Source organism: Mobula birostris, chromosome 16 (assembly GCF_030028105.1).
Source record: "Mobula birostris isolate sMobBir1 chromosome 16, sMobBir1.hap1, whole genome shotgun sequence".
Lineage (NCBI taxonomy): Eukaryota > Metazoa > Chordata > Chondrichthyes > Myliobatiformes > Myliobatidae > Mobula > Mobula birostris.
The window spans coordinates 17044554-17070235 of record NC_092385.1 but is presented as its reverse complement, the minus strand read 5'-3'; the positions used below and the strand labels follow the sequence as shown (position 1 = coordinate 17070235).

General features: G+C 42.5%; 1 protein-coding gene across 4 annotated transcripts in view; it reads left to right on the top strand.

The window, feature by feature from the left end:
• Positions 1–25682, top strand: part of raf1b (Raf-1 proto-oncogene, serine/threonine kinase b) — a 95637-nt gene that overhangs the window by 62040 nt on the left and 7915 nt on the right. For all 4 annotated transcript variants that reach the window (XM_072280342.1, XM_072280340.1, XM_072280341.1 and 1 more), the window contains exons 11-15: positions 6649–6733; positions 9354–9530; positions 12955–13001; positions 16675–16793; positions 19103–19234. In XM_072280342.1, coding sequence (XP_072136443.1) covers positions 6649–6733; positions 9354–9530; positions 12955–13001; positions 16675–16793; positions 19103–19234 — 560 coding nt within the window. The remainder of the gene's footprint in view (positions 1–6648; positions 6734–9353; positions 9531–12954; positions 13002–16674; positions 16794–19102; positions 19235–25682) is intronic.

Genomic DNA, 25682 nt, shown 5'->3' with positions numbered 1-25682 from the left:
TGAATTGGCCTGCCTTCTGACTGCTCATTCATACCGCTGATGATAACGAATAGTTTGTTTAGTCTGATTAGCTGAGGAAGTTTGCAAAATCTGCTGTATTGGAAATAGAGCAGCTTTGACTTGCACACAGCTTTACTTAAATGTGAAAATTGAAAACAGGTTCCCAGCTGGACATAGGATTGAAACTTGCATCACCTCCTCATTCCAGCATTTCAGCTTTACAGCTATATTTGTGCTTTGGGATGACTTAGCGGTTTCCAAAAGCCCCAAGTGTTGTGTATTTCATACTTAAGTAATATTTGAGTAATATTGTAAATACATTGATTCAGCATTCTCTGTTTGTTTATATAATTCATGACTCATTATATGTAAAGGTATGTGAATGGCATACGTTAAAACGCCACCTCGTCATACGTATATGCCTCACTAAAGTAAAAACGAAAAGTAGACGTGTTATTCCCGGCTCCATGTTTTTCTTTTGATTAGCTTTGGAGTTACAAAACACAACAGTGGATTGAGTAAGTTTTAAAACAAACACAAGACGACTACTTATCCATTGAAACGCAGCAGAACGTTTGAGTTTTTTTTTAAAAAGCGCAGCATGATTTCTTCACGAGCAGAGAAATGATCAGGTTTTTAAAAAAAGCAGAGCATTTTGTCTCTTTGGAAGAGGGACAGAGAAAGTCGAGTTTTTAAAAAAAGGCAGAAAATGGAGGAAATTCACGGGTTTATAAACTGTGAGTACCAGGTGTTAATTACCATAATTAAAATAATTATAAATAATTATTACTATTACAAATGTCACTTCCATAGGAGTTACCTTTTCTCCAGTACAAGTTCCTAGTTGAATATCTGCAAACTTCATTTCAGTATCTTTGAAATGCTATTCAAACTCATTTGGTGAAATGACTGAAACTGCTGAGCCAGTGTCCAATTCCATTTTAATTAGTTTGCTGTGCACTTCTGGTGTAAGCCATATTGCTGATCTCTTGTTAGTTTTCACACGGTAAATCTTAAGGCTACTCAGTCCCATCACTCTCATCAAATTTTTCATCAACAGCATGCAGATTAGTGCTCTTTTTTTAAACTGCAAATTGTCTTTTTAATCTTTTTCTCTTCTATGTGCAGTCCTTTTATTTTTGAATACCCAACATTCTCTTTGTATGTCTCCTACTTGGTTGCATTTTCTGCAAGATGCACCTTTAAACCTGTGGAAATGACATTCGTAATAGTGAAGTACAACAACCAGCAAACCACATTGAGCTTGTATGTGGTAAAAACAGGATTGTGAGGCGGGGCATGATTGGCTGAAGCAACTACAACTTGATTGGAGATCCATCTACTATTTGCATACACATCCCTTGCAATAGAGTCAACTCAAAGTGAATTAAGAAAGGTACTGGATGATGCCACAGCAGTGTTCAATGATAGCACTGGAAAACTCAAAACATATCAAAGTTAAAATAGTGTTAAATGAAAATGCCACACCCAAATTTTACAAAGCCCATCTGTTTCCTTATACAATCTGTGATAAAGTAGACAGTGAACTAGATCGCATGGAGGCTGAAAGAATTCTTTCCAAGGTTGAGTGGAGTCAATGGGCAATGCCAGTGGTCCCGATAGTCACAAAGGATGGGTCTGTCAGGGTCTGTGGTGATCGTAAGGTCACCATCAACCCGGTACTGAACTTAGATCAATACCCTCTGCCCAGGATGGAGGATACCTTTGGAAGCCTTTCTGGAGGGAAGCACTTCAGCAAAATGGACTTGGCTGAGAACTACTTACAGATGGAGATGGAAGAAGAGCCTGAAGTTTTTCTCACTATAAGCATTCACAAATGGCTCTCACCATAATAGGCCTGTGCACCTGCTCTCTGGCAGAAAGCTATGGACCAGGAGCTGCAACGCTGCCCAGGCACTCAGTGTTACCAGGATGGCATCATTGTTACCGGTGAGAATAATAAGGGACATCTCCAAACTCTCAAGACAGTGTTAAAAAGATGCTGGGCTCTGAGCACTTTAAAACAAGCATCACTTACTGTGGTCAGGCTATTGACTCACAAAGATTATATGAGTGGGCTGAGAACTCCAAGCAGTGGTGGATGCCCCAAGGCCAAAGGATGTGTCATAGTTGTGGTCCTTTTTAGGATTTGTCAATTACTATAACAGATCCCTGCCAAGCCTGGCTACTGTGCTCCACCCCCTGAACTAATCAGGACAGATATGGAAGAATTGGTAATGGACAAAGCAGTGTGAGCTGGCTTTCCGAAAGACAAATGAAGTGGTCATTCAGACACTGTACTCGCGTATCATGATCCACATCACCCAGTGAAGCTTGCCTGTGATGATGCCTTGCCTTATGGTACAGTGTAGGTGCAATCATGTCACAGTTATGAGCGATGGAAGTGAATGCCCTATAATCTTTGCGTCACATTCCCTTACTGCTGCAGAGAAAAACTGTGCACAGATTGACAGAGAGATCTTGAGTCTGGATCGGTGTGCAGAACATTTCAACCACCCTTTGCATGGGAAAGAGTTTACCTTTGGAAACCCCCACCCCGCCAGGTTTTCTTGGGCTGCATAAGTCTAGGGGAAATAAATTCTGGTCCCCCCCCAAACCTGTGAGATTGGGACAGCTCTCCCACCCTAAACTCCAATTTGTGTGGATGCTGTGTAATTTACTACCTTGTTACAACTCAGTACGATTAAAGGAATTATATTTATGAATCTTAACTTAGTTAAAGGGTTAGTAAAGAAAAGAAAAAAAAACCAGAAAGGGCCCTTTATAATTAAACAGTCAAATGTGCACAAGCTGGAGCTCAACTCTTCCAGAAGTCATATTTACCAGTCCTCTGTGTTCCCCGTCACCTTGCTCCATTGAATCGTGGTCCCCCACCGGGTGGAATCCTACGACCGGTTCTCTCCGGTGTCTTCTCTGTCATCTTGTATGTTACAATGAAGATGAACATTTGGAGATGCAGTTTATCGAGAGCATTGTATGAAGGCAGTCCATTATCTACACAAGGTGGCTGTGCTGCTTTTGTTCATTTACAGTCAGTCAAAAAAGAAAACAGCAGCAGAGCACGCGTGGCTGTAAAGAGAAGCCCCAGTGACAAATGAAGAAACAAAATTGGCAAACTTTATCACCCCCCCCAACACAAATTTAATCCAAAGTATTTGGCTGTCAAGCTTTTTAAAACTTTCTAAATTATTTTTAAAAATTGCCAACTGAGATACAAGGGTTAAAAAAATCTACTTAACAAACAATGAGGATGATTTTAAAAAGTCTTGAAAAGATTTTAATGATTCTTTGAATTAGTAAGATGAGGGAATAACTTTTAAAATATTTTTTAAAAATTCATTTTTGGTACTAATGCATCAGTGGAAAGAGCAAGATTTATTCCCTATTACAGTATTACAGCCCTTCAGAAAGTGGAGTTGAAACACCTTTATGAGTTTCTACTTATCTACAGGTGAACACAGTGTTCTCCACCAGGGAGTTCTAGGAATGAACTCACGATGACAAAGGAACAGTGTTAAGTGTTGTATATTTTATATTTAAGGACTGTTTGAATAATCGTGTGTGTGTGTGTGTGTGTGTGTGTGTGTGTGTATTTATGTGTGCATGAAATCATTCTTGTATTCTTCTCTGAATAATTCATTACGAGTTTTATGTATAAATACGTGAATTGCATAAGTCATTGTGCTTCCGCGTGATACATGCACAGCCCATTTAATGTAAACACCAAGTTAAACCTACATTTCCTTTGAATTAGTTTAATGTTTTGAACTTACAGAACGTGACAGTGAAGATGGTGTGCGACATGGAGATAACTTGCAGAGGGCGGTGTTCTGTGCACCTTTGTGCTACCTGTGGTGGAGCTCTTTGGTTTGGGAGGCTATTAGAATAGTCTGGATAATTAATCGTGGTTCACGTTGATGATGGTGCAGATGGTAGCCACACTGGTGCAATAGTGAAGATAATTTAGAATAGTTTTACCATTATTGGGATTCTCTTGAAAACAAAGGTGAAAGAATCAGGAATAGGACATTCTCCCCCTTGGGCCTACCTTGCCATTTATGATCATGACTTATCTTTTATCTGGGCATGACACTTCTCTGCTTACCACGTATGCCACGAATAACTTAATATCATAATTACTGATCTCTTGAACTTGCTCAGCAACTCATGTTCCACAGCCATCTTGGCGCTCTTTGGAATCCAAAGATTCACTGTCATCCAGGTAAAGAAGTTCCTACCTTTCTTCATCTTGAATGACTGTATTTGGAGAGCGTGATCCCTGATTCCAGACTGCCCGTCTAGCCATGCATCTGTTCTCTTACCTGCTTTGTATTCCGTGTTGCTCGTTTTTTCTGGTAACCAGTCACATCAGTTAGCGTGAAGGGAATAAGTTCCGAGTTCGTGCTTGGTTTGTAGCTGGGGCTCGGCAGATGTATCTTTTGCTGACTGCTGAATAACACTCGGTAATGTTCAGCTGCGGTTAGCTTACGCATGGCTACGCTGAAGTTGCACCGCATCAAGATCACGTGTTTGCTAATTACCAAAAAAGGATTCGACCTTTGGAATAAGCTTTATTGGAGCTGGGGGCACGTTGTGCAAATACTGTAGGGTTGCAGGCATTGGCAATTGTTCTGGCTTTGCCACTGCACAGGGGAAACATCAACTTTGCATCGAACCTGTCTAGCCCCGCAAGAATTTTGCATGTTTTGTTGAGATCATCACTCGTTTTGTTTTTAAACTCTGGAACGTAAAGTCCTTGTATGCTTAATCTCCCATAGAGAAGTTTGTTTGAACTCTTTTTGCACTCGTCCTGTTACATGCAAGAGTTCTTGTTTGGACTTCCCAGAACTGTACATGACAGTCCATTTGTGGTTTCACCAGGGCCCTATATAGAAATATTAAATATACAGGAAAACATTCTGCTGCCTCTTCGGACGCGGTCTCCCTCCGCAAGCACTGGGCAGTTAGCCCAAGTCAGCACTCCTTCACTGAACTTCACGTTCAGTACAGAGTCAAAGTGCAACTTGCAAAGTTGTGTCAAACCACTGATAGCAACATTTTGGTTTTGCGTCCAAATAAGCAAGAACAGAGATGCTTTTATTTTCGGAGGACAGGTAGTTGTGCCTTTTCTCTGCACCTTGTTTTCTATCTGCAGCTTCTGCTGATTTTGCGATGATGTTTGAGTATTTTTATTAGTTGCTCTATTGACTAAGTGATGGTAAGTCCATGATTGCCTTCGTCATACGACATAGCACATAATGAACGAACGATGGCTAGATGACAACCGCAGGAAAGATATTTGTTTTCTGCTAAAGTCTGCCCTTCGTAATAACAAAGTTTTTTCTTAAGAAAGGAGGGGGAAAAAAGTGTTTCTAATGTTATGTTAAGATCAGCAATTCTTTATTTTGGACTTGGCACAGAAAATACCACAGCAGTCCAAAGAATAAGAGTGTTTGTGGTGGTTCTCTTGACAATTTGCTCACACCCTTCAAGGGATCTAAAACAGAGGAGCATCTGGAAGGCGCTAAGAAAGATCTATTTTTAAACTAACTTTTCTTATCCTTGAAGATTCAAATGATAGGATGGTTTAAAGAAATAATTACAGATTCTGTTTCACATTCTTTATGTTGCATACCTCTCACTCCTTTAGCCATATTAAACCTAATCTAATCTAATATTAATCTAATCTAATATTACTGATTTTTTTTCTTTTTGGAGTACTGTGCTTCAGAGAGAGAGACAGTGTGGAACTTTGAGCCACAACACCCAGCAATCCCCCAATTTAACCCTAGCCTAATCACGACACAATCTACAATGACCAATTAACCTACCCACTGGTATGTCCTTGAACTGTGGGAGGAAACTGGAGCACCCGGAGGAAACCCACGCGGTTATGGGGAGAACGTGCAAACTCCTTACAGGCAGTGACGGGAATTGAACCCGTGTCGCTGGTACTGTAAAGCGTTGTGCTAACCACTACACTACCATGCTTCCCCATATGGCAACAAGTACAAAGTCTAACGATTTAAAAAAATTAACAGCCAGTTCTCCAGTTTACTATTTTTTTCATTAGAGAAGTTAAAAACTTTGTAGGAGATTTTAATAACAAGATGTTAATTGAATAAAGTGTTTTGAACCAAAATTAATTTGTATAGTCTGCATTTGTTTATTTTACAATGCGCTTACACTTAATGGTGTCATTGCCTTTGTAAGGCAGCTTTTTGATTATGGAACAATGTGTAGCTGCACTTTGTTTAACATTTATAACCTCAGGTTAAATAACATGCAGGATAACCTATTGTTTATGTACGTTATCTGCTTATTCCCAGTAATTGTTTTATAGCCACAGTCAAAGATGTAGCTGCCTTACTTTTCGTTGCGTTTTTGTGTTCCTAAATCTGTCAGAAGCACTAATTTGCTATGTCAGTGGAGAGTATAGATTCTTTAGAACTCTACAGTACAGACAAAGGCCCTTTGGCCCTTCTAGTCAGTGCCTAATATTTATGAGTATCTCCTGATGTACTGCACACCAAGAACTTGTATGGAAAGGAGGCCACAAGACACAGACCATAGCCGTCGCTGACTGACCCTTCAGCTGCGTGACTGGTTGTGATTTTGACATTTCAGGTGATGTAGCTGTGAAGATTCTAAAGGTGACGGATCCAACGCCAGAACAACTCCAGGCTTTTCGGAATGAAGTTCAGGTCCTGAGGTAAGAAAACGTAGACGTTTACAGCTGAGGTCATGGGCAACATTCCATTTAAATGATATTGCCAGAAACAAAGGCTACACTTTTAGGTCATTGGTATTTAGGGGATATTGGCAGTGTTGAATAGTCCTCTTTTTACTAGTACAAGAAGGAACATGGTCATTTGTTCAAAACACCACAAATATTACAAGTGAGTGACAATGATGAAGTGATAATTCTGGGTGACATAGTTTGCAAGATTGAAGTAGGAATACTGGTTAATGATTTTGGACACGGTAATTGTGGAACATTTCAGGGCCTTGCCTTTAAGTAGTGGGGAAGTTGAATTGAGGATGAGCCAACCGAATTGCCACAAAAACCACCATCGCAACCAAACCTTGCATTTACACGAAGCCTTCAGCGTAATAAGACGATCTCGAGCACTTGGAGTGATTAAGCTGCAAGAGGCTACGTTAAAACAACTAACCAAAAGCTGACTTGAAGTGGTTGGTTTTAATTGATATCTTGGGAGAAAGGGGTTGTCTTGGGAGTGAATTACAGAGTTAGTGTCTAGACATCTGATGGTATGTATGCCAGTGTTCAAAAAATGCATTACAGGTTGGAAATGGAGGAATAGTGTAAGATAAAGGAGGGTGCAAGGTTAAAGAAACACCACAGGCACTTCAAATGCTTTTCCATAACACCTTATCATAAATGCTGTCCTCATATGTCACGCTGTTAATATTGGCCAGATATATGCAGTAAATAGATGAGACATTAGAAGTGTTGATGTACCGAGGGACCCAGGGCTACAAATCCAAAGCTCCCTGAAAATGGGGTCGTAGGTGAAGAGGGCAGTGACAAAGGTCACAAAGTTTGCTTGCCTTTGCCAGTTCTGGTGCAGATTATTGAGTGCAAATCTGGTTCGCACGCCTTACAAAAGATGTGGTGGTGCTAGAAACAGAGCAGAAGAGATTACTTGGGATTTTGGCTTGATTGGTAGGTGGTGGGGTAGGGGGGTGCTTTAATTCAAGGGTGAGATTGGATAAACTGAGATTGTTCTCACTGGAATGTAGAAGGCTGAAAGGGGACTTCATAGAAGTTTATAAAGTTATGGTAGGCAGAGATAGGATAGTCACAGTCTTTTTCCAAGGAGATAGGTGGCCAAATCTAGAGGACAAAGGTGTGAAAGAGGTGAAATCTGTAAAGGAGATGTGCGGGGGAGGTTTCTCACACATGGATTGGTTGGTGTATGGAACAAACTGCCAGACGGGAGGATAGAGAAAATTACAAGCACAGCATTTAAAAAGCAATTGAATAGGTGCTTGGAGAGGAAGAGAATAGAGGGGTACGGGCCAAATGCAGGGAATGGGAACTGTACGATGGAGAGCTTTCTGACTGGCTGCATCACCGTCTGGTACGGAGGGGCCTCTGCACGGGATTGGAACAAGCTGCAGAAAGTCGTAAACTCAGCCGGCTCCATTGCGGGCACCCTGCTCTCCGGCATCCAGGGCACCTTCCAAAGGTGCCGCCTCAGAAAGGCGGCATCCATCATTTTAAAAACCCCCACCACCCAGGACATGCCCTCTCCTCATGGCTACCATCAAGGTGAAGGTACAGGAGCCCGAGAGACACTCAGTAATTCCAGGAACAGCTTCTTCCCCTCCGCCATCAGATTTATGAATGGACAATTTTTGCATTTCTTAGTTAATTTATTTTTTTAATATGCACTTAATGTAATTCAGATTTTCTTTTTACTATTATGCATTGTAACGCACTGCTACCGCAAAACAACAAAATTCACGGCATATGCCAGTGATAGTAAACCCGATTCTGATTCTAGCATTGTCAAATATCTTGTTTAGGATGGATGAGTTTTTGTGCTGAAAGGCCTATTTCTGTGATGTATAACTTCATAACTTTATGACTATTACTTAGTCCTGTCCTGTTTTCCTCTCTCCTCCCCCCATGCTTTTAGTCAAAATATTTGAGTGTCTAAAATTCCTTCATTTTGCCATTGTTGAGGAGCTTGGCTGAGGAAACAATGGTGTTAAATTACCGTCTGCGGTACTATGAAGCCTCCAAATCAGAATCCCATTCAGTTTAAAACTCTGTTTTAAAGGAATGTTTTTGAATAAACCTGTGGAATAAATTCAGATCTGGCGTAGTGCCATTGTAGGTGAATTATGTTTCTGAAGTGCTTTGAGATGTGCTTCAACATTAAATGTACTTTGCAAACTCTAAAGGGTACTGATGGCTCACTTTTCTGAGTCCAGTCAGTAGATAGAAAGGCTGTTAAAGTTTCAGTCTCTGCATTAGTTTAGCTGATGTTATCTTGAGTTACTGTAGGATTCATTGGTCAGAGTGGCAAATTCTTGGCCCAAGTTTTAAAAAGTTTAAAAAAATCTCCTAAAAGGAAGTCCGAATGTGTGTGTGTGTGTATTTGAAGGAAACCAAGTTTGCATGCAAGTATGATAATTTGAGCGAAGTGCAGGGGCTTCCTCATCCGTTGAACCTGGCAAACAGTAATCCTTAATGGACAGTGAGTGGTGGGAACTTGGCAAAAAAAAAGTTTAAAATTGTATATTTCCTGTTAAATTGCTGTTTTGTTTTTTTCTGATGTAACCTGTTCTATTTGATACAGGAAAACACGGCATGTAAACATCTTACTGTTCATGGGCTACATGACAAAGTTTAACCTGGCCATTGTCACCCAGTGGTGTGAAGGCAGCAGCCTCTACCAACACTTGCACGTCCAGGAGGTCAAGCTGGAGATGTTTCAACTGATTGACATTGCCCGTCAGGCAGCCCAAGGGATGGAGTGAGTGCTGCTTTGTAAAATTACTTTTGTGACTGCAGATTAGAGTACCAAGTTCACAGTCGTGTAAATAAAAACAAACAAAAAAAACACTCATTTGGCCTGTAGAAGGAGAAAGAGAGTTCACAGTTTGTTTAAAGGCCCTTTGTCAGAAAGGGGAGGGAGAGTCCTGAAGAAGGGTCTCGGCCCAAAATGTCAACTGTTTATTCACTTCCATTGATGCTGCCGTGACCTGCTGAGTTCCTCCAGCATTGTGTGTGTGTGTGTATTGCGTTGGGAGAGAATACTAGTTGTTTTACAAGCTGCCGAAAGGGTGGAGGAGGGATGGATAGGACAAAGGAAATATCTCTATAAGGTGAGGACAAGGCTGCCGTGAGATAAGATGTACAACAGTTGGGGGCAGTTACGGACAGATAAGCTGAAGGTTAAAAAATATGAGATAAACACAGATTACTGGGGGCAACAATACAAAAAAAAGATGTATAAGTTGCAAAATACAGAGCTGTTGTACGTTCCCAGTATGTCAGGCTGTGCCAATGATGAGAGAAAAATTCCGCTAAATCTTGGATGGACAGGCCAGTTCTGATACAGACAATTGATTCTGTAATTGTTTATTTTAGATTTCCAGCATTTGTAGCTGTTATTTTAAATTTTAATTTGCTGCCATGTAGTTAAAACATTTAGCTCTTTAAAGGACGAATATTATTTGCTCCGAGTTCTCCCTCTCCTTAAGCGACAACATTTCCATTTGCATTTAACGATACTAAGTGAGTTTGATCAGAACAGACAGCAAGAACTTGAGATCCTGCAGATGCTGGAAATCCAAGGCAACACGTACAAAATTCTGGAGGTACTCAGCAGGCCAGGCAACATCTATGGAAATGAACAAACAGTTGACATTCAGGGCCGCAAACACAAGGAATTCTGCAGATGCTGGAAAATCAAGCAACACACATCAAAGTTGCTGGTGAACGCAGCAGGCCAGGCAGCATCTCTAGGAAGAGGTACAGTCGACGTTTTAGGCCGAGACCCTTCGTCAGGACTAACTGAAGGAAGAGTTAGTAAGAGATTTGAAAGGGGGAGGGGGAGGGAGAGATCCAAAATGATAGGAGAAGACAGGAGGGGGAGGGATGGAGCCAAGAGCTGGACAATTGATTGGCAAAAGGGATATGAGAGGATCATGGGACAGGAGGCCTAGGGAGAAGGAGAAGGGGGGGGGGGAAAACCCAGAGGATGGGCCGAGGGGTATAGTGAGAGGGACAGAGGGAAAAAAAGGAGAGAGAGAAAAAGAATGTGTATATAAATAAATAACAGATGGGATACGAGGGGGAGGTGGGGCATTAGCGGAAGTTAGAGAAGTCAATGTTCATGCCATCAGGTTGGAAGCTTCTGAGACGGAATATAAGATGTTGTTCCTCCAACCTGAGTGTGGCTTCATCTTTACAATAGAGGAGGCCGTGGATAGACATATCAGAATGGGAATGGGACTGGGACGTGGAATTAAAATGTGTGGCTACTGGGAGATCCTGCTAATCCTCTCATATCCCTTTTGCCAATCAACTGTCCAGCTCTTGGCTCCATCCCCCCCCCTCCTGTCTTCTCCTATCATTTTGGATCTCCCCCTCCCCCTTTCAAATCTCTTAGTAGCTCTTCCTTCAGTTAGTCCTGATGAAGGGTCTTGGCCCGAAATGTCGACTGTACCTCTTCCTACAGATGCTGCCTGGCCTGCTGCGTTCACCAGCAACTTTGATGTGTGTTGCTTGCCATTCAGGGCCGAGAGCCTTTGTCAGGATGAAAATATATTGATGTGCTTGAGATTTCTATCTAAGGTCTGGATTCTGATTCAACGCTGTTAGTTGCTTTAGTGGCTGGATTATAATGGTTGGAATATTTAGAGCCAGTTCTTTTGAATTGAGAGGTTCACGAGAGCTCACAGCTGTTGGTTTGACCAATAGGAGCACAGGAATGAGCTGGCTATGTTTGTGAGTCCACCGTGAATCTATATGGTGGACCAAATGGATCTCCTTTTCTTTGCCAGCATATACTGGAGACTAATACTTCAAACTGTGAATTACTTTCCCAGATTCCGGACATGTATATTCAGAAGTAAAAACTGTCTCCAGAACATTTGCTGTTTTTGCTGTTAATTTCACATGGTTTCTAAAGTCCCTGTTAAATTATATTTGCTCCACATTACAAGTTCACACACAGATCCTGGACTACAACAGCCCAGTAATTCCATGAGGCAGGCACCTATGAATTCCTTGATCCACTCAGATGTATATTTTTTTGGAGTCAAATCTATGTAACATGGAAGCACTCGACATAGATAAATGGAAATTGGTGAGCTATTCTTGTCTGAAACTGAAGCTTGCAGTCTGGAAAGCAGCAGGGGAGTAAGGAACGGTGCCCAGTTCAGCCGCTTTAACTGTTACCATGCTGGATTCAGCTACGACTCGTTCTTTTTTCCTGGCAGTTTATAATGCAGGCGAACTCATAGAGACGGCCAAAGAACTTAAGAGATGATGAGGCTAAGGGAGAGAAGAAGATGGCATAATTTCATAAGTCCTGCAATAAGGGAAAAGGGGATTAAAAAGTGTCCGTGGTAGGCATTGTACCAAGGAGTTTACTTGTCTGGAAAGAATGGTGCCCATTGGAAACTCATTTAGCACAGATTGAATTTGAACCTCAGTTGAGAATGACTAACAAAGTAAATTTATTGTCCAAGTACGTGCTATATGTTACCATATACTACCCTGAGATTTATCTTCTTGCAGGCATTCACGGTAGACCAAATAAACACAATAGTATGAATGAAAAACTATAAACACTGACACCACCAACGTGTAAATGAAGACAATGAAGACAGACTGTGCAAATACAAAAAAAAACTTTTAATCTCAGGAAGTCTGCAGATGCTGGTAATCCGAAGCAACACACCCAAAATGCTGGCTGGTGGTGTGGTGGTGTCGTGGCATCTGCACTGCACTTCGAGCTGAGCGGTCCTGGGTTTGAATCCGGCCGGCTGCTTGCATGCTTTCCATCCGTGCTGGGTTGGAGCGTCGAGCTAGCAACTCGGTCTTGTAAAAAACAGACAAACTGCTGAAGAAACAGCCAGGTTGCCACCCAAAGCGCAGAGAGAAATGACACTCCCAAAATGCTGGAGGGCCTCAGCAAGACAGGCAGTATTTATGGAAATGAATAGATGATGCCTGAACTGCTGAGTTTCTCCAGCATTTTGTATGTAATAATAATTTATTTCAGTCATTTGGTCAGGGCATACATATTCAGACATATTATCTGCACTTCTGTAACAATTAATATGAAAGACACATTTGGAATTAGATCAATTACTTTTTAGAAAGAAAAGAAACAGCCTGGGAGTTGAGCAGAATAACCTGATTGTGGTTTGCTTTTTTTTTGACAGTTATTTACATGCAAAGAATATTATCCACAGAGACATGAAGTCAAACAGTATCCTTTTTTTTTATTTGATCTTTAACATTTGGTGCTGCAGCAAGATGATATAGAACAGAAGTAAAGGCCGTTGCCAAGTATGAGTTTTCCCATCACAGGCTTACTTAAAAGAAATGGAATTTGTATCCCCACAGCCACACGGGTCAGTTTATTTTGTTTGCAGCCCAAGCTCCTTGCCGTCTGCTGCTTTCACACTGATATATCTTCTCACTTAACCACTGATTCTAAAAACCATATGGACTTGTTGCGTGCCTAGATCTTGTGTTGTTACGTAGCAACCCTGTGCAGTTAGATGTCCCCCCATAAGACCACAAGACATGGAGCAGAATTAGGTCATTTGGCCCATCGATCGTGGCTGAATTATTTTCCCTCTCAATCCCATTCTCCTACCTTCTCCCCATGAAGTACTCTCATCCTTATTAATAGACTCTTAATATCTTGCCAACGACTGAAGTCAAGCTAACTGACCCACAATTTCCTGCCTTTTGCCTCCCTCCCTTTTTAAAACAATTGCATTCTCCAATCCTCTGGAACCATTCCAGATTCTAGTGATTCTTGGATGATGCCTTCACAATCTCTTCAGCCACCTTTTTCCCAAGCACCTTCATGTTAGGAATAGCAACGACACTCACTTCTGCCCCCTGACAATTGAATTTCTGATATGCTGCTGGTGAAGACTGATTCAACTTACTTGAGTTCATCTGCTATTTGGTCCTATTATTACCTCTCCAGCATCATTTTCCAGCGGCCCACTCTTGCCTCCTCTTTTACTCTTTATATATCTGGGAAAAAAAACACCTTTTGGTATCCTCTGTTATATTACCTTAATCTTTTCCCTTATTGCTGAATTTGGTCGTCTTCTGCTGGTTTTAAAAGATTCCCAATCCACCAGTATCTACTAGGTCGCTGTTCTCCTTGGCCTTTACACTATCTTTGATTCTCTTGTTGGCTATGGTTGCGTCTTCGCCCTTTTAGAATGCTGCTGCTTCTTTGGGAGGAACCGATCCTGCCAATTCTGAAATTACTCCCAGAAACTCCAACCATTGCTGCTGTATCTCTGTTCCTGGTCACTTAATGCCCGCAAGTTGATAGGGATACAGCTGGGAGGGGTTTCTCACCTTCAGGGCAATAGGTCACTGATATGGGTTTTAGAATTAGTCTTCTGGACTGAAAGCAGAATGGGCTTCCATGAACGTTTTGTTTTTGTGTTAACTTTGGGGTGATCTGGAGTACTGTATAAGCGTAGAAATACTTGTGAAATGTGGTCATGGCTATATTATAGAAAAGGCTGCAGCAAATGTGCTCCTGGCAGACACCATTGTGATAATGACCAGACAATGGCGCTTGAAGGATAAATATTGGCTTGGATATCAGAGTAAGTCATTCCATTCTCCTTCCAGATAGAATATTTATTGTTTTACTGAGATGCAGCTCCTGGAGTGGTGCCTTGAAGCTGCATAATGGTATCAATCTGGGCGCCTGAGCTAACGTCTGTGAAGAGAGCCCCGAAACACAGCCTTGGGGAGGTGAAAGTGCATCTCTGATGGAGAGGTAGACGGCGAGTAAGTGGAATGATTGTAACATCAGTAAAAAGCAGATGTAAGCATTCACCATCGAATGTTTGCTACACCAGGCAATAACGTCGTAACGGATATTTTGTATCGTTGCTGCTTTCCTGCACTAGCCATCCTGTATTTCCCTTGATTCCTTCCATATTTAAAAATCTAAAAAACTCTCCCATGAATACATACCATGAGGAGTATAGATAGGGTAAATGCAAGCAGGCTTTTTCCACTGAATTCTAAAATGTAAACCCAGAGGTCATAGGTTAAGGATGAAAGGTGAAAAGTGTAAGGGGAAGGTGAGGGGAAACCTCTTCATTCAGAAGGCTGTGAAAGTGTGGAACGAGCTGCCAACACAAGTGGTGCATGCGAGCTGGATTTCAATGTTTAAGAGAAGTCTGGATAGGTACATGGATAGTAGGGGTATGGAGAGCTATGGGCCCAGTGCTGGTCGATGGGAGTGGGCAGTTTAAATGGTTTGCCACAGACCAGATGGGCTGAAGGGCCTGTTTCTGTGCTGTATTTCTCTGACTCTGACTCTGAGCCTACATGACACCTTTGGGTAATGAATTCAAAGACTCGTTAATCCCTTTCGCTCATCTCAGACTTGATTGCAGATCCCTAGATCCAGATACCTCAACCAGAGGAAACCCTGTAAGAACTGATTTCAGTTGTTGTGCGACTACAGAGAGGTTGATTACAATATTGGACAATGACTGATGAAATATATAAGTAAAGTTTTGGGGACGGTTTGACTGCATATTCTTGCTAATGTTGATGTGGATATCAGAGATCAATAACTAGGCAGCGTAGATTATGTTCATCAGGAGAAACATAGAAAACCTACAGCACAATACAGGCCCTTCGGCCCACAATGCTGTGCCGAACATGTACGTACTTAGAAATTACCTAGGGTTACCCATACCCCTCTATTTTTCTAAGCTCCATGTACTTACCCAGGAGTCTCTTAAAAGACCCTATCGCTTCTGCCTCCCCCACTGTTCCGGCAGCCCATTCCATGCACTCACCACTCTCTGGGTTCTTTTGAAAAAAAACTTGCCCTGACATCTTCTCTGTACCTATTTCCAAGCACCTTAAAACTGTGCCCTCTTGTGCTAGCCATTTCAGCCCTGGGAAAAAGCCTCTGACCATCCACCCGATCAATGTCTCTCATCATCTTGTACACATCTATCAGGTCACCTCTCATCCTCCGTCGCTCCAAGAAGAAAAGGCCATTCAACCTATTCTCGTAAGGCATGCTCCCCAATCCAGGCAACGTCCTTGTAGATCTCCTCTGCACCCTTTCTATGGTTTCCACATCCTTCCTGTAGTGAGGTGACCAGGACTGGGCACAGTACTTCAAGTGGGGTCTGACCAGGATCTTATATAGCTGTAACATTACCTCTGGGCTCCTAAACTCAATCCCACAGTTGATGAAGGCTAATGTGCTGTATGCCTTAAAGGGTTTTGAAAAAGGACTTTTCCTTGTTAGAAAGTAATTGAAGCACCTTGAGCAAGTGCCTGGGAGGGCCATGTAGAAATGGTTGGTAATGTTGTCAATTCCTATTGGTGCAGGTGGTCGATGGGAGAATCAGAGTGAGTTTCATGGTCGGGTGAGGGAGAATGGTAAGGGGAATGGGAACAATGGGAATGCTTTAAGAGTCATCACAGGACTCAAATGGACAAAATGGCTCCCTGTTTTGTAAGGAAATATGAACTAACATAAATAAGTGGCTGGGGTTAATCTGAAGCCCTTTTTTATTGGCAAGAGTGGACTTGATGGACAGAGTGGATTTAATATTGTTGTGATTATTCATGATTTCTTATAATGTCTCAAAATTAATCTATCAAATATGTTCTGTCTAAGGTGCACATGTAAAACATGAATTTATTTTGGACTAAATTTTAATGAAGGACAAAGGCAAAGTTTTCAAAATCCAACAGATATGTTAAAAGGTGCATGTATCTTGTGGAAAAAATAATACTTTACGCTGTGTAGTTAGTAGGAAAACCTTAACTATTTCTGAGTATTTAGATTTGAATTAATTGTTTTTTTTTAAGCAGTAATCTTCCTCTATTGAGAAACATTATCCTTAATGAGTGCTCAGATATATTTCTTCACGAAGGCCTCACTGTGAAGATCGGAGATTTTGGTTTAGCAACTGTGAAATCGCGATGGAGTGGCTCTCAACAAGTAGGGCAGCCAACAGGATCTATTCTTTGGATGGTGAGGATTTAGTAGCTTGGTTGTTTGATGGCTAGCTTAATTGTGTTAGTTAAATTAAGTATGACCTTACACTTGTTAAGGAGCCATGATTCAAAGGATATGTCAAATAGATCTTACCATCAGGTACTTTAATGCAGCCCCTTTAATCTAGACATGTAAGACTTCTTTGCTTCAAATTGTTGCCTACTAAGCAATAAAATTCTAGTTGTCTCTTGTTAATAATACATAATTAATGCAATCTAAAATGTTCTACTTGTGGTCCCAGAGCAATTCCAAAGTACTCACCAAACAACCTTCTACTGAACCGTTCTTCAAACTTGGCATTAAACTTCTGTAGTTACAATCCTGTATGCTTACAAATTATTAGAGAAAATGTCTGAATGAATTCTTTATTATTCTCTAATTTCTTCTGACATCTGACTCTCTGTACTGGAATAACTAGAAATAAAACCAAGTGTAATCTCCAAAATAATTTATTAATTGCCTTCTTCCCCAGATAACCTGCACCAGATATTACCTTCGGTCTTGTCACCTCTCGATCCGTAGCTTCCAGATGGCTATGGATCAAGAAGTGTGAATGCTGGACCAGTCCTGCTCGGACACAAGCTAGGGCCTGATCAACCCAGGCTGGGTTGTCTGGGCAGGAGTGTCTGATGTTGAGAGATCCGAAACACCAGATGACCTGAGGTTACATCGCTGACGATGTGTTCCAGTGCATCCTGGAACGTATCTCTCAGCAGCAGAATTTAATCACTTTCAGTTTTGAACCTACTTGTCTGAAACATTAATCAACATCTGGTCCAGTTAGGTTATGGTCAAACAGGCAAGAAAGCAGTACTCCTGCCTTCTGGCCTGTGTTCAGCCTTGACAAGGTGAAAATTCATTCAGGGGTTCCTTGCGCATTGCTGCATTTGACTGAAAAGCTAGAGCAGGGTATTGCATTTCACTTCCGTCTTATTAAATGTTTTTTTTTCCCTCAAAATTATTTTCAAATATCTTTTATTGTTAAGGTACACATTGACATTAGTGTCAAAACTTGGAAAAATCGTTGGTAATTGAGATGTAGCTGAGCAGAAATGGAACATACCGTGGTCAGCCTAATTGTTTTTTGCTATTTGACACTTCTTATTGCTAGCCATAAGCAATTCTGATGTTGCGTTACTTAATGTTCTGAAAAGCTGATTTATGGTGTAGACAAATGTAGAATGCATTAGAAAGAGTGCAATTGATTCTAAAGTGGGACAATGAAAGCAGATTAAACGGTTGAGCGATCGTATCCAGATTCTTTCATACTCCTTGTATCCACATTCCCTTCAAATGGAATAATGTAGACATCTTTAGGAATACCGTGCAAATAGCCTTCTACTCTTCTAAAAAGTATGAAATGTTTCATTTTGATAGGAGGCATAAGGAGGCCGCTTATTTCTCAGAAGGTAAGTAACTAAATGGGGTATTGGAGCTGTAAGATTTGACATACATTGCTTTAACTTTTGCAAATTGTTAAGGCCACATAGCTTGCAAGTACTGAGATTGAATTTCAGAGAAATGGGTACAGAGATCTGTCCGGGGTTGCTTTTGTTATGTACCCAATATGAAACTGAATTTTAGATAACAGTATTTATTGGGCATTTACCATAAGCGACTGAAAATAAATTTCTAACACCATACTAACAAAGCAGGAAAGTTATTTTATTAAAATTTGATTAAACTTATTTTAATTTTATATCTGACCTTGGTTGGTTCACATTTGGAGTACGGACTGAACGTACGCTGTAGGTCATTCCAAAGACGAGTGATATCGGGGCTCTATGGAGAACCATTCAGAAAAGATAATTGCAGTAGTTGCACAGATGAAGCACTCGGGAAAGGTAGAGGAGACTGGGCTTTCCTCCAGAAACGAGAAGGGCAAGAACGAACCTGCTGATAATCTGTGAGAGAAGTTAACCAGAACAGATAATTTAGGGCTGTGGAAGTCTCTGTCATATTGACTGATTAAATCATGTACTCCTTTCTGTAATACTTCAAGTTATGTTCAGTTCTTGGTATCTGTAGCCCTTGGCCTTCTGTTCAAATGAGAAAGGAGCTCAATTCATCGGTAGTCTATCACCCTTCCTCACTTGGAAAAGATATGACGTGTCTTTTTATGGTTCCAAATCCATCTAAAGTTTCATGATTTTTGTACAATTCATGTGAAAGGGTTTTTGGAATTTCTGTATTTTCTAAAACTTGATTTTTTTTTAATAATTAAAGAGTAAGAGTGTGTGGTCCAGCCTCTGCTTGTATAATTTATGATGTGGACCCATTTCTAGGCACCAGAGGTCATCCGAATGGAGGAAGTTAATCCGTACAGTTTTCAATCGGATGTCTATTCGTATGGCATTGTGCTGTTTGAACTAATGACAGGAGAGCTACCGTACTCACACATAAACAACCGAGATCAGGTAAGCCATTTTTTCAAATCACCTTCAGTGTTTAAAACAAGAAATTAGTATAACTATGCCACACTCCTTCTGTTCCTGACGGTCTTTCTCTGCCTGTTGTCTCATGTTACTGGGAGAGGAAAACAAGTCCTGCACTGCTGGTAATGATCATGCATACTGAGAAGATGCAGAGTGATTTATTTGTTAATAATATTTACTTTTTCCTCCTCTTTGTGGGACAACCACCTACATTTTGTGGTACATTTGCTATAGATTTTGTTCCTTTTATGCTGAGGGTGCAGAGTTTTACTGGTGCCAAAAGCCTTCAGGTGGTTTTCTTTATATGTGTGAGCTACAGATGGTGGAGAGCTGATCCTGATTTCTTACAAAACTGGAGCTTTGACTTTAGAGGGGATAAAAGGTCCAGGAACTGTACACGGGCATTGAGGCCAGTTGTAGACAAATGCTGCTCTGATTGAAACCACTTAATCTGCACAGGCTGAGAAACGATGCCGATAATCCTCAAATCATGGTTTAGGAATGCATCTGGCATTTTATCCCGTGGAAATTCATCTGCTTCACACATTCAATTTCATGGTGTTGTGAAGTTTGTTGATTTCCAGACCGTGGTTTTGAAATGACATAATTGCAATATATAAGACATAGGAGTAGATTGTTCGGCCCATCGAGTCTGCTCTTGCCATTTGATCGTGGCTGATCTGTTTTCCCTCTCAACGGCATTCCCCTGCCTTCTCCTCCTAACCTTTAGTGCTGTTACTGTACGTCACAAGATGGCAACGTGCGTAGTCGCAATGGCCTCTCTGGCTCTAATCACTGGTGAAATTTCTTATCTTGCTTGTCTTTTCTACAATTGAAAAATACTGCTGATCATGAAGAGCGCTACAATCTTCAAATCTGCCTTGATAGTGAGCGGGATGATGAAGGTGCTGTGCGGTTAAGGCTTAATGCATGAAGCAGGCCCTGCTCTGCGCCACGATGTCGGAAGTGTTGTGCAAGGACGCAGAACTATCCTAAGCACACCGGTATTCAAGCGAGACTTGAAGCCGATGCCTGCAGGCCCATGTTCCCGGTGATTCTACTCGCTAGCGTCCGGTCACCAGGAAGTAAGCTGGATTACCTGTGTCTGCGTTTGAACCAGTAGGAAATGAGTGACTGTTGCACATTCATCCTGACAGAAACATGGCTTCAGGACGCATCTCCAGACTCGGGCTTCTAGCTAGAAGGCCTAATCTCCTTTCAGGCAGACAGAAATGCTGTGACCTCCCACAAGGCCTGTGGAGGCGATCTGTGTGTCTCCGTCAAACAGAACTTGTGTGTGAGCACCTCAGTAGTAATGACCCAGTGTTCATTGCAGAGTTTTTAATGGTGAAGTGCAGGCCCTTCTATTTACCCAGGGAGTTCACTGCCATTGTGATTATTACTGTTAACATCAACCCCCCCCCCCCCCACGCTTGTGCTGGGGAAGCACTGCAGGAGTTCTACAGCGTAATCTGTGACCTCGAGGCCTCTCACCCCGATAGTGTCTCCATTGTTGCTGCTGACTTCAACCATGCCAACTTAAAAACAGTCCTGCCGAAGTTCTACCAGCATGTCAACTTCGCAACCAGAGGAGAGAAGATATTGGACCTGGTCTCTGCCAACGTTTGTGCAGCCTGCAATGCTGCCCCCCCCCCCCCCCACCCTCACCTCAGACACTCGGACCACATCCCTGCATACAGACCACTGGTTAAGCAAGCCAAGCCAGTTTACAGGGAGATCAGGACCAGGCCAGAAGGTGCCACCTCAATGTTGCGGAACCATTTCGAAAGCACGGACTGGAGCATATTCAGGGAGACTGCTACCTACGATCATCACCCAACATTGATGAATATGCGGGACTGGTGACTGGCTACGTAGTAAAATGCATTGAGGATGTTACCATGATTAAACACTACACTGCCAGGGCAAATAGAAAGCATGGCTGACTGCAGAGGTTCATGTACTGCTTAGGGATCGGTGCGCTGTTTTCAGATCGAGGATGGGACGGTGCGAGGGCAAGCAAGAGTTGCGTTCTCACGTGCCATCAGGAAGGCAAAGTGAGGGTACTCACAGAAAAATCACAGGCACCTTTGTGACACCAGAGACACACGGCACATCTGGCAAGGTATGCAAAGCATAACAGGTTACAGGTTCACTCTGTGTGCCAATGACAGCAACACCTCCTTTCCTGATGGGCTGAATGCCTTCTGTGCACGATTTGGCACAATGAGTGATGTGACATCGAGGAAAACCCCCTCTCCCCCTGAGGAACAGGCACTCTGTCTGGTCGCAGCTGAGGAGAGGAGGTTCCTAGCCAGGGTGAACCCACCCAAGCTGCGAGGCCAGGTAACGTACCTGGTCGGGTGCGCAGGGATTGTGCGACCCAGCTTAAAGAGGTCCTCATGGACATCTTTAACATCTCTTTGCGACAGTCCACTGTCCCTGCAAGCTTCAAGACAGCCACCGTCAGTCTGGTGCCCAAGAGAACGATGGTAACTTGGCTTAAAAGAGACGCTGGAAAATGACGCAGTAGAGGAAGCAATGGAAGACAAGGAAATGGTGGAAGAACTAAATAAGTACTTTGCATCTTTCTTCACTGTGGAAGACCGTAGCATTATGGTGGAAGTTCAAGAGTGTCAGAGGGCAGAAGTGAGTGTAATTGCTATTACTAGGTAGAAGGTGCTTTGGAAGCTGAGTGGTGTCATAACAACAACCTCTTGCTCAATGTCAGCAAGACCAAGGAGCTGATTATTAACTCCAGGAGGAGGAAACCAAGATGTCCATGAGCCAGCCCTCATCGGAGGATCAGAGGTGGGGAGGGTCAACAACTTTAAATTCCTCAGTTAGTATTTCAGGGGATCTGTCCTGGGCCCAGCACGCAAGTGCAATTTCGAAGAAAGCATAGCAGTGCCTCTTCTTTCTTAGGAGTTTGCGAAGATTTGGCATGACATCTGACACTCTGACAATTTTCTGTAGGTGTGTGGCGGAGAGTATATTGACTGGCTGCATCACAGTCTGGTATGGAAACACCAATGCCCTTGAACGGGAAATCCCATAAAACTCAGTCTGTCACGGGTAACGCCCTCCCATCATGGAGCAAACCTGTTGGAATTCTTTGAGGAAATAACAAGCAGGACAGACAAAGGAGAATTGGTGGATGTTGTGTACTTGGATTTTCAGAAGGCCTTTGGCAAGATGAGTTTGCTTATCAAGATAAGATCCCATGGTATCACAGGAAAGGTACTAGCATGGATAGAGGAATGGCTGATTGGTTGGAGGCAAAGAGTGGGAATAAGGGAGCCTTTTCTGATTGGCTGACAGTGATTGATGTTCCGCAGGGGTCAGTGCTGGGACTGCTCCTTTTTACATTATGTCAATAATTTGGATGAAGAAATTGGCTTTTGGACAAACTTATGGATGATACAACGATAAGTAGAGGGGCAGGTAGTACTGAGGAATCAGGGAGGCTGCAGAAAGGCTTGGACAGATTAGGAGAATGGCAAAGAAGTGGCAGATGGAACACAGTATCGGAAAATGTATGGTAATGCATTTTGGTAGAACGAACAGAAGTGTAGACTATTTTCTAAAAGGGCAGAAAATGGAAAAATCTAAGGCGCAAAGGAACTTGGGACTTCTTGTGCACGATTCCCTAAAGATTAACTTGCAGGTTGAGTCAGTGGTGATGAAGGCAAATGCAGTGATACAACTCATTTAGGATATAAATGCAAGGATGTAATGCTGAGATTTCATAAAGCACTGGTGAGGCCTCACTTGGAGTATTGTGAGCAGTTTTGGGCCCTTTATCTGAGAAAGGGTGTGCTGACATTGGAGAAGGTTCAGACGAGGTTCATGAGAATGAAAGGGTTATCATTTGAGGAGCGTTTGGCTCTGGGTCTGTACTTGTTCGAATTTAGAAGAATGGAGAGTGGGGAATCTCACTGAAAACTATTGAATGTTGAAAGGTCTAGATAGAGGATGAGGATGCTGAGGATGTTCTACGAGTCTGTGGTGGCCAGTGCTATCATGTTTGCTGTTGTGTGCTGGGGCAGCAGGCTGAGGGTAGCAGACGCCAACAGAATCAACAAACTCATTCGTAAGGCCAGTGATGTTGTGGGGATGGAACGACTCTCTGACGGTGGTGTCTGAAAAGAGAATGCTGTCCAAGTTGCATGCCATCTTGGTCAATGTCTCCCATTCACTACATAATGTACTGGGTGGGCACAGGAGTACATTCGGCCAGAGACTCATTCCACTGAGATGCAACATAGACGTCATAGGAAGTCATTCCTGCCTGTGGCCATCAAACTTTACAACTCCTCCCTTGGAGGGTCAGACACCCTGAGCCAATAGGCTGGTCCTGGACTTATTTCATAATTTATTGGCATAATTTACATATTACTATTTAACTATTTATGGTTCTATTACTATTTATTATTTATGGTGCAACTGTAACGAAAACCAATTTCCCCCGGGATCAATAAAGTATGACTATGATTATAGAGTGGATGTGGAGAGGATGTCTCCTACAGTGGGGGTGTCTAGGACTGGAAGGCACAGCCCCAGAATAGAGAGACATAAATTTAGAATGGAGATGAGGCGGAATTTCTTTAGCAATCTGTGCAGTTCATTGCCACAAGTAGCTATGGATTCCAGGTCATTGGACATGTTAATACTTTATTCTTTATTGTCGCCAAACAATAAAGGCAGAAGTTGATGGTTTCTTCATTAATCAGGGCATGAAAGATGATGGAGAGAAGGCAGGAGAATGGGGTTGAATGGCAAAATGAATCAGCCATGATGAAATGGTGGAGCAGACACAATGGGCTGAATGGCCTAATTCTGCTCCTAAGTCTTATGGCCTAAAAAGATTACTGCCCATTGCAATGACCTCAACAGTCATGAGTGTTTGGTAATGGATCGTATTAAATCCCACCTTCCAGCTACATTAGACCCTTTCCAGTTTGTCTACCGCTCTAACCAGTCCACTGATGATGCCATAGGCTTGGCCCTGCACTCCGTCCTGTCCCACCTGGAAAACAGTGCCTCATGCACCTTGTTGTAGTTCATACATTTAAGCTCATGCCATCATTCCAAATAAACTGATTCCTAAGCTCTGGAACCTGGGCCTTAGCAGTCAGATCTGCAGCTGGATCTTCAACTTCCTCACAGACAGGACCCAGGCTGTAAAAATAGGGGACAAGCTCTCCTCTACAATCACTCTGAGCACTGGTGCCCCACAAGGCTGTGTACTCAGCCCCCTGCTGTACTCACTGTACACCCATGATTGTGTAGCCAAGTTTCCACCGAATTCAATATATAAGTTTGCTGATGACACCACAATTGTAGGCCGTATCTCAGGTAATGTTGAGTTCGAGTACAGAGAGGAAATTAAGAACCTGGTGGCATGGTGCGAAGACGATAACCTATCCCTCAATGTCAGCAAGACGAAGGAATTGGTTGTTGGCTTCAGAAGGAGTAGTGGACCGCACGACCCAACTTACATCGGTGGTGCGCAAGTGGAACAGGTCAAAAGCTTTAAGTTCCTCGGGGTTAATATCACAAATGACCTGACTTGGTCCAACCAAGCAGAGTTCACCGCCAAGAAGGCCCACCAGCGCCTTTACTTCCTGAGGAAGCTAAGGAAATTTGGCCTGTCCCCTAAAACCCTCACTAATTTTTATAGATGCACCGTAGAAAGCATTCTTCTAGGGTGCATCACAACCTGGTATGGAAGGTGTCTAGTCCAAGACCGGAAGAAGCTGCAGAAGATCGTGAACACAGCCCAGCACATCACACAAACCAATCTTCCGTCCTTGGACTAACTTTGCACTGCACGCTGTCGGAGCAGTGCTGCCAGGATAATCAAGGACACAACCCACCCAGCCAACACACTTTTCGTCCGTCTTCCCTCCGGGAGAAGGCTCAGGAGCTTGAAGACTCGTACGGCCAGATTTGAAAACAGCTTCTTTCCAATTGTCATAAGACTGCTGAACGGATCCTGACCCGGATCTGGGCCGTACCCTCCAAATATCCGCACCTGCCTCTCGGTTTTTTTGCACTACCTTACTTTCCCTTTTCTATTTATGATTTATCATTTAAATTTTTAATATTTACTATTGATTTGTACTCCAGGGAGCACGAAGAGCAGAATCAAATATCGCTGTGATGATTGTATGTTCTAGTATCAATTGTTTGGCGACAATAAAGTAAAGTAACGTGATCATCCCTCAGGGACTGGTGGGTGAACTGTCCTTGTTGGGACTCAGCGTCCCTCTCTATAACTGGATCTTGAACTTCTTTATGGAAAGATCCCAGTCAGACCAAATTGGCGGCAACATCTCAAGCTCCACCAGGCTGCTGCTCCCAGTGTTGTGTGTTCAGTCCACTGCTGCTGACTCAGACTGCACTGTCAGATCCAGCTCAAAGCACA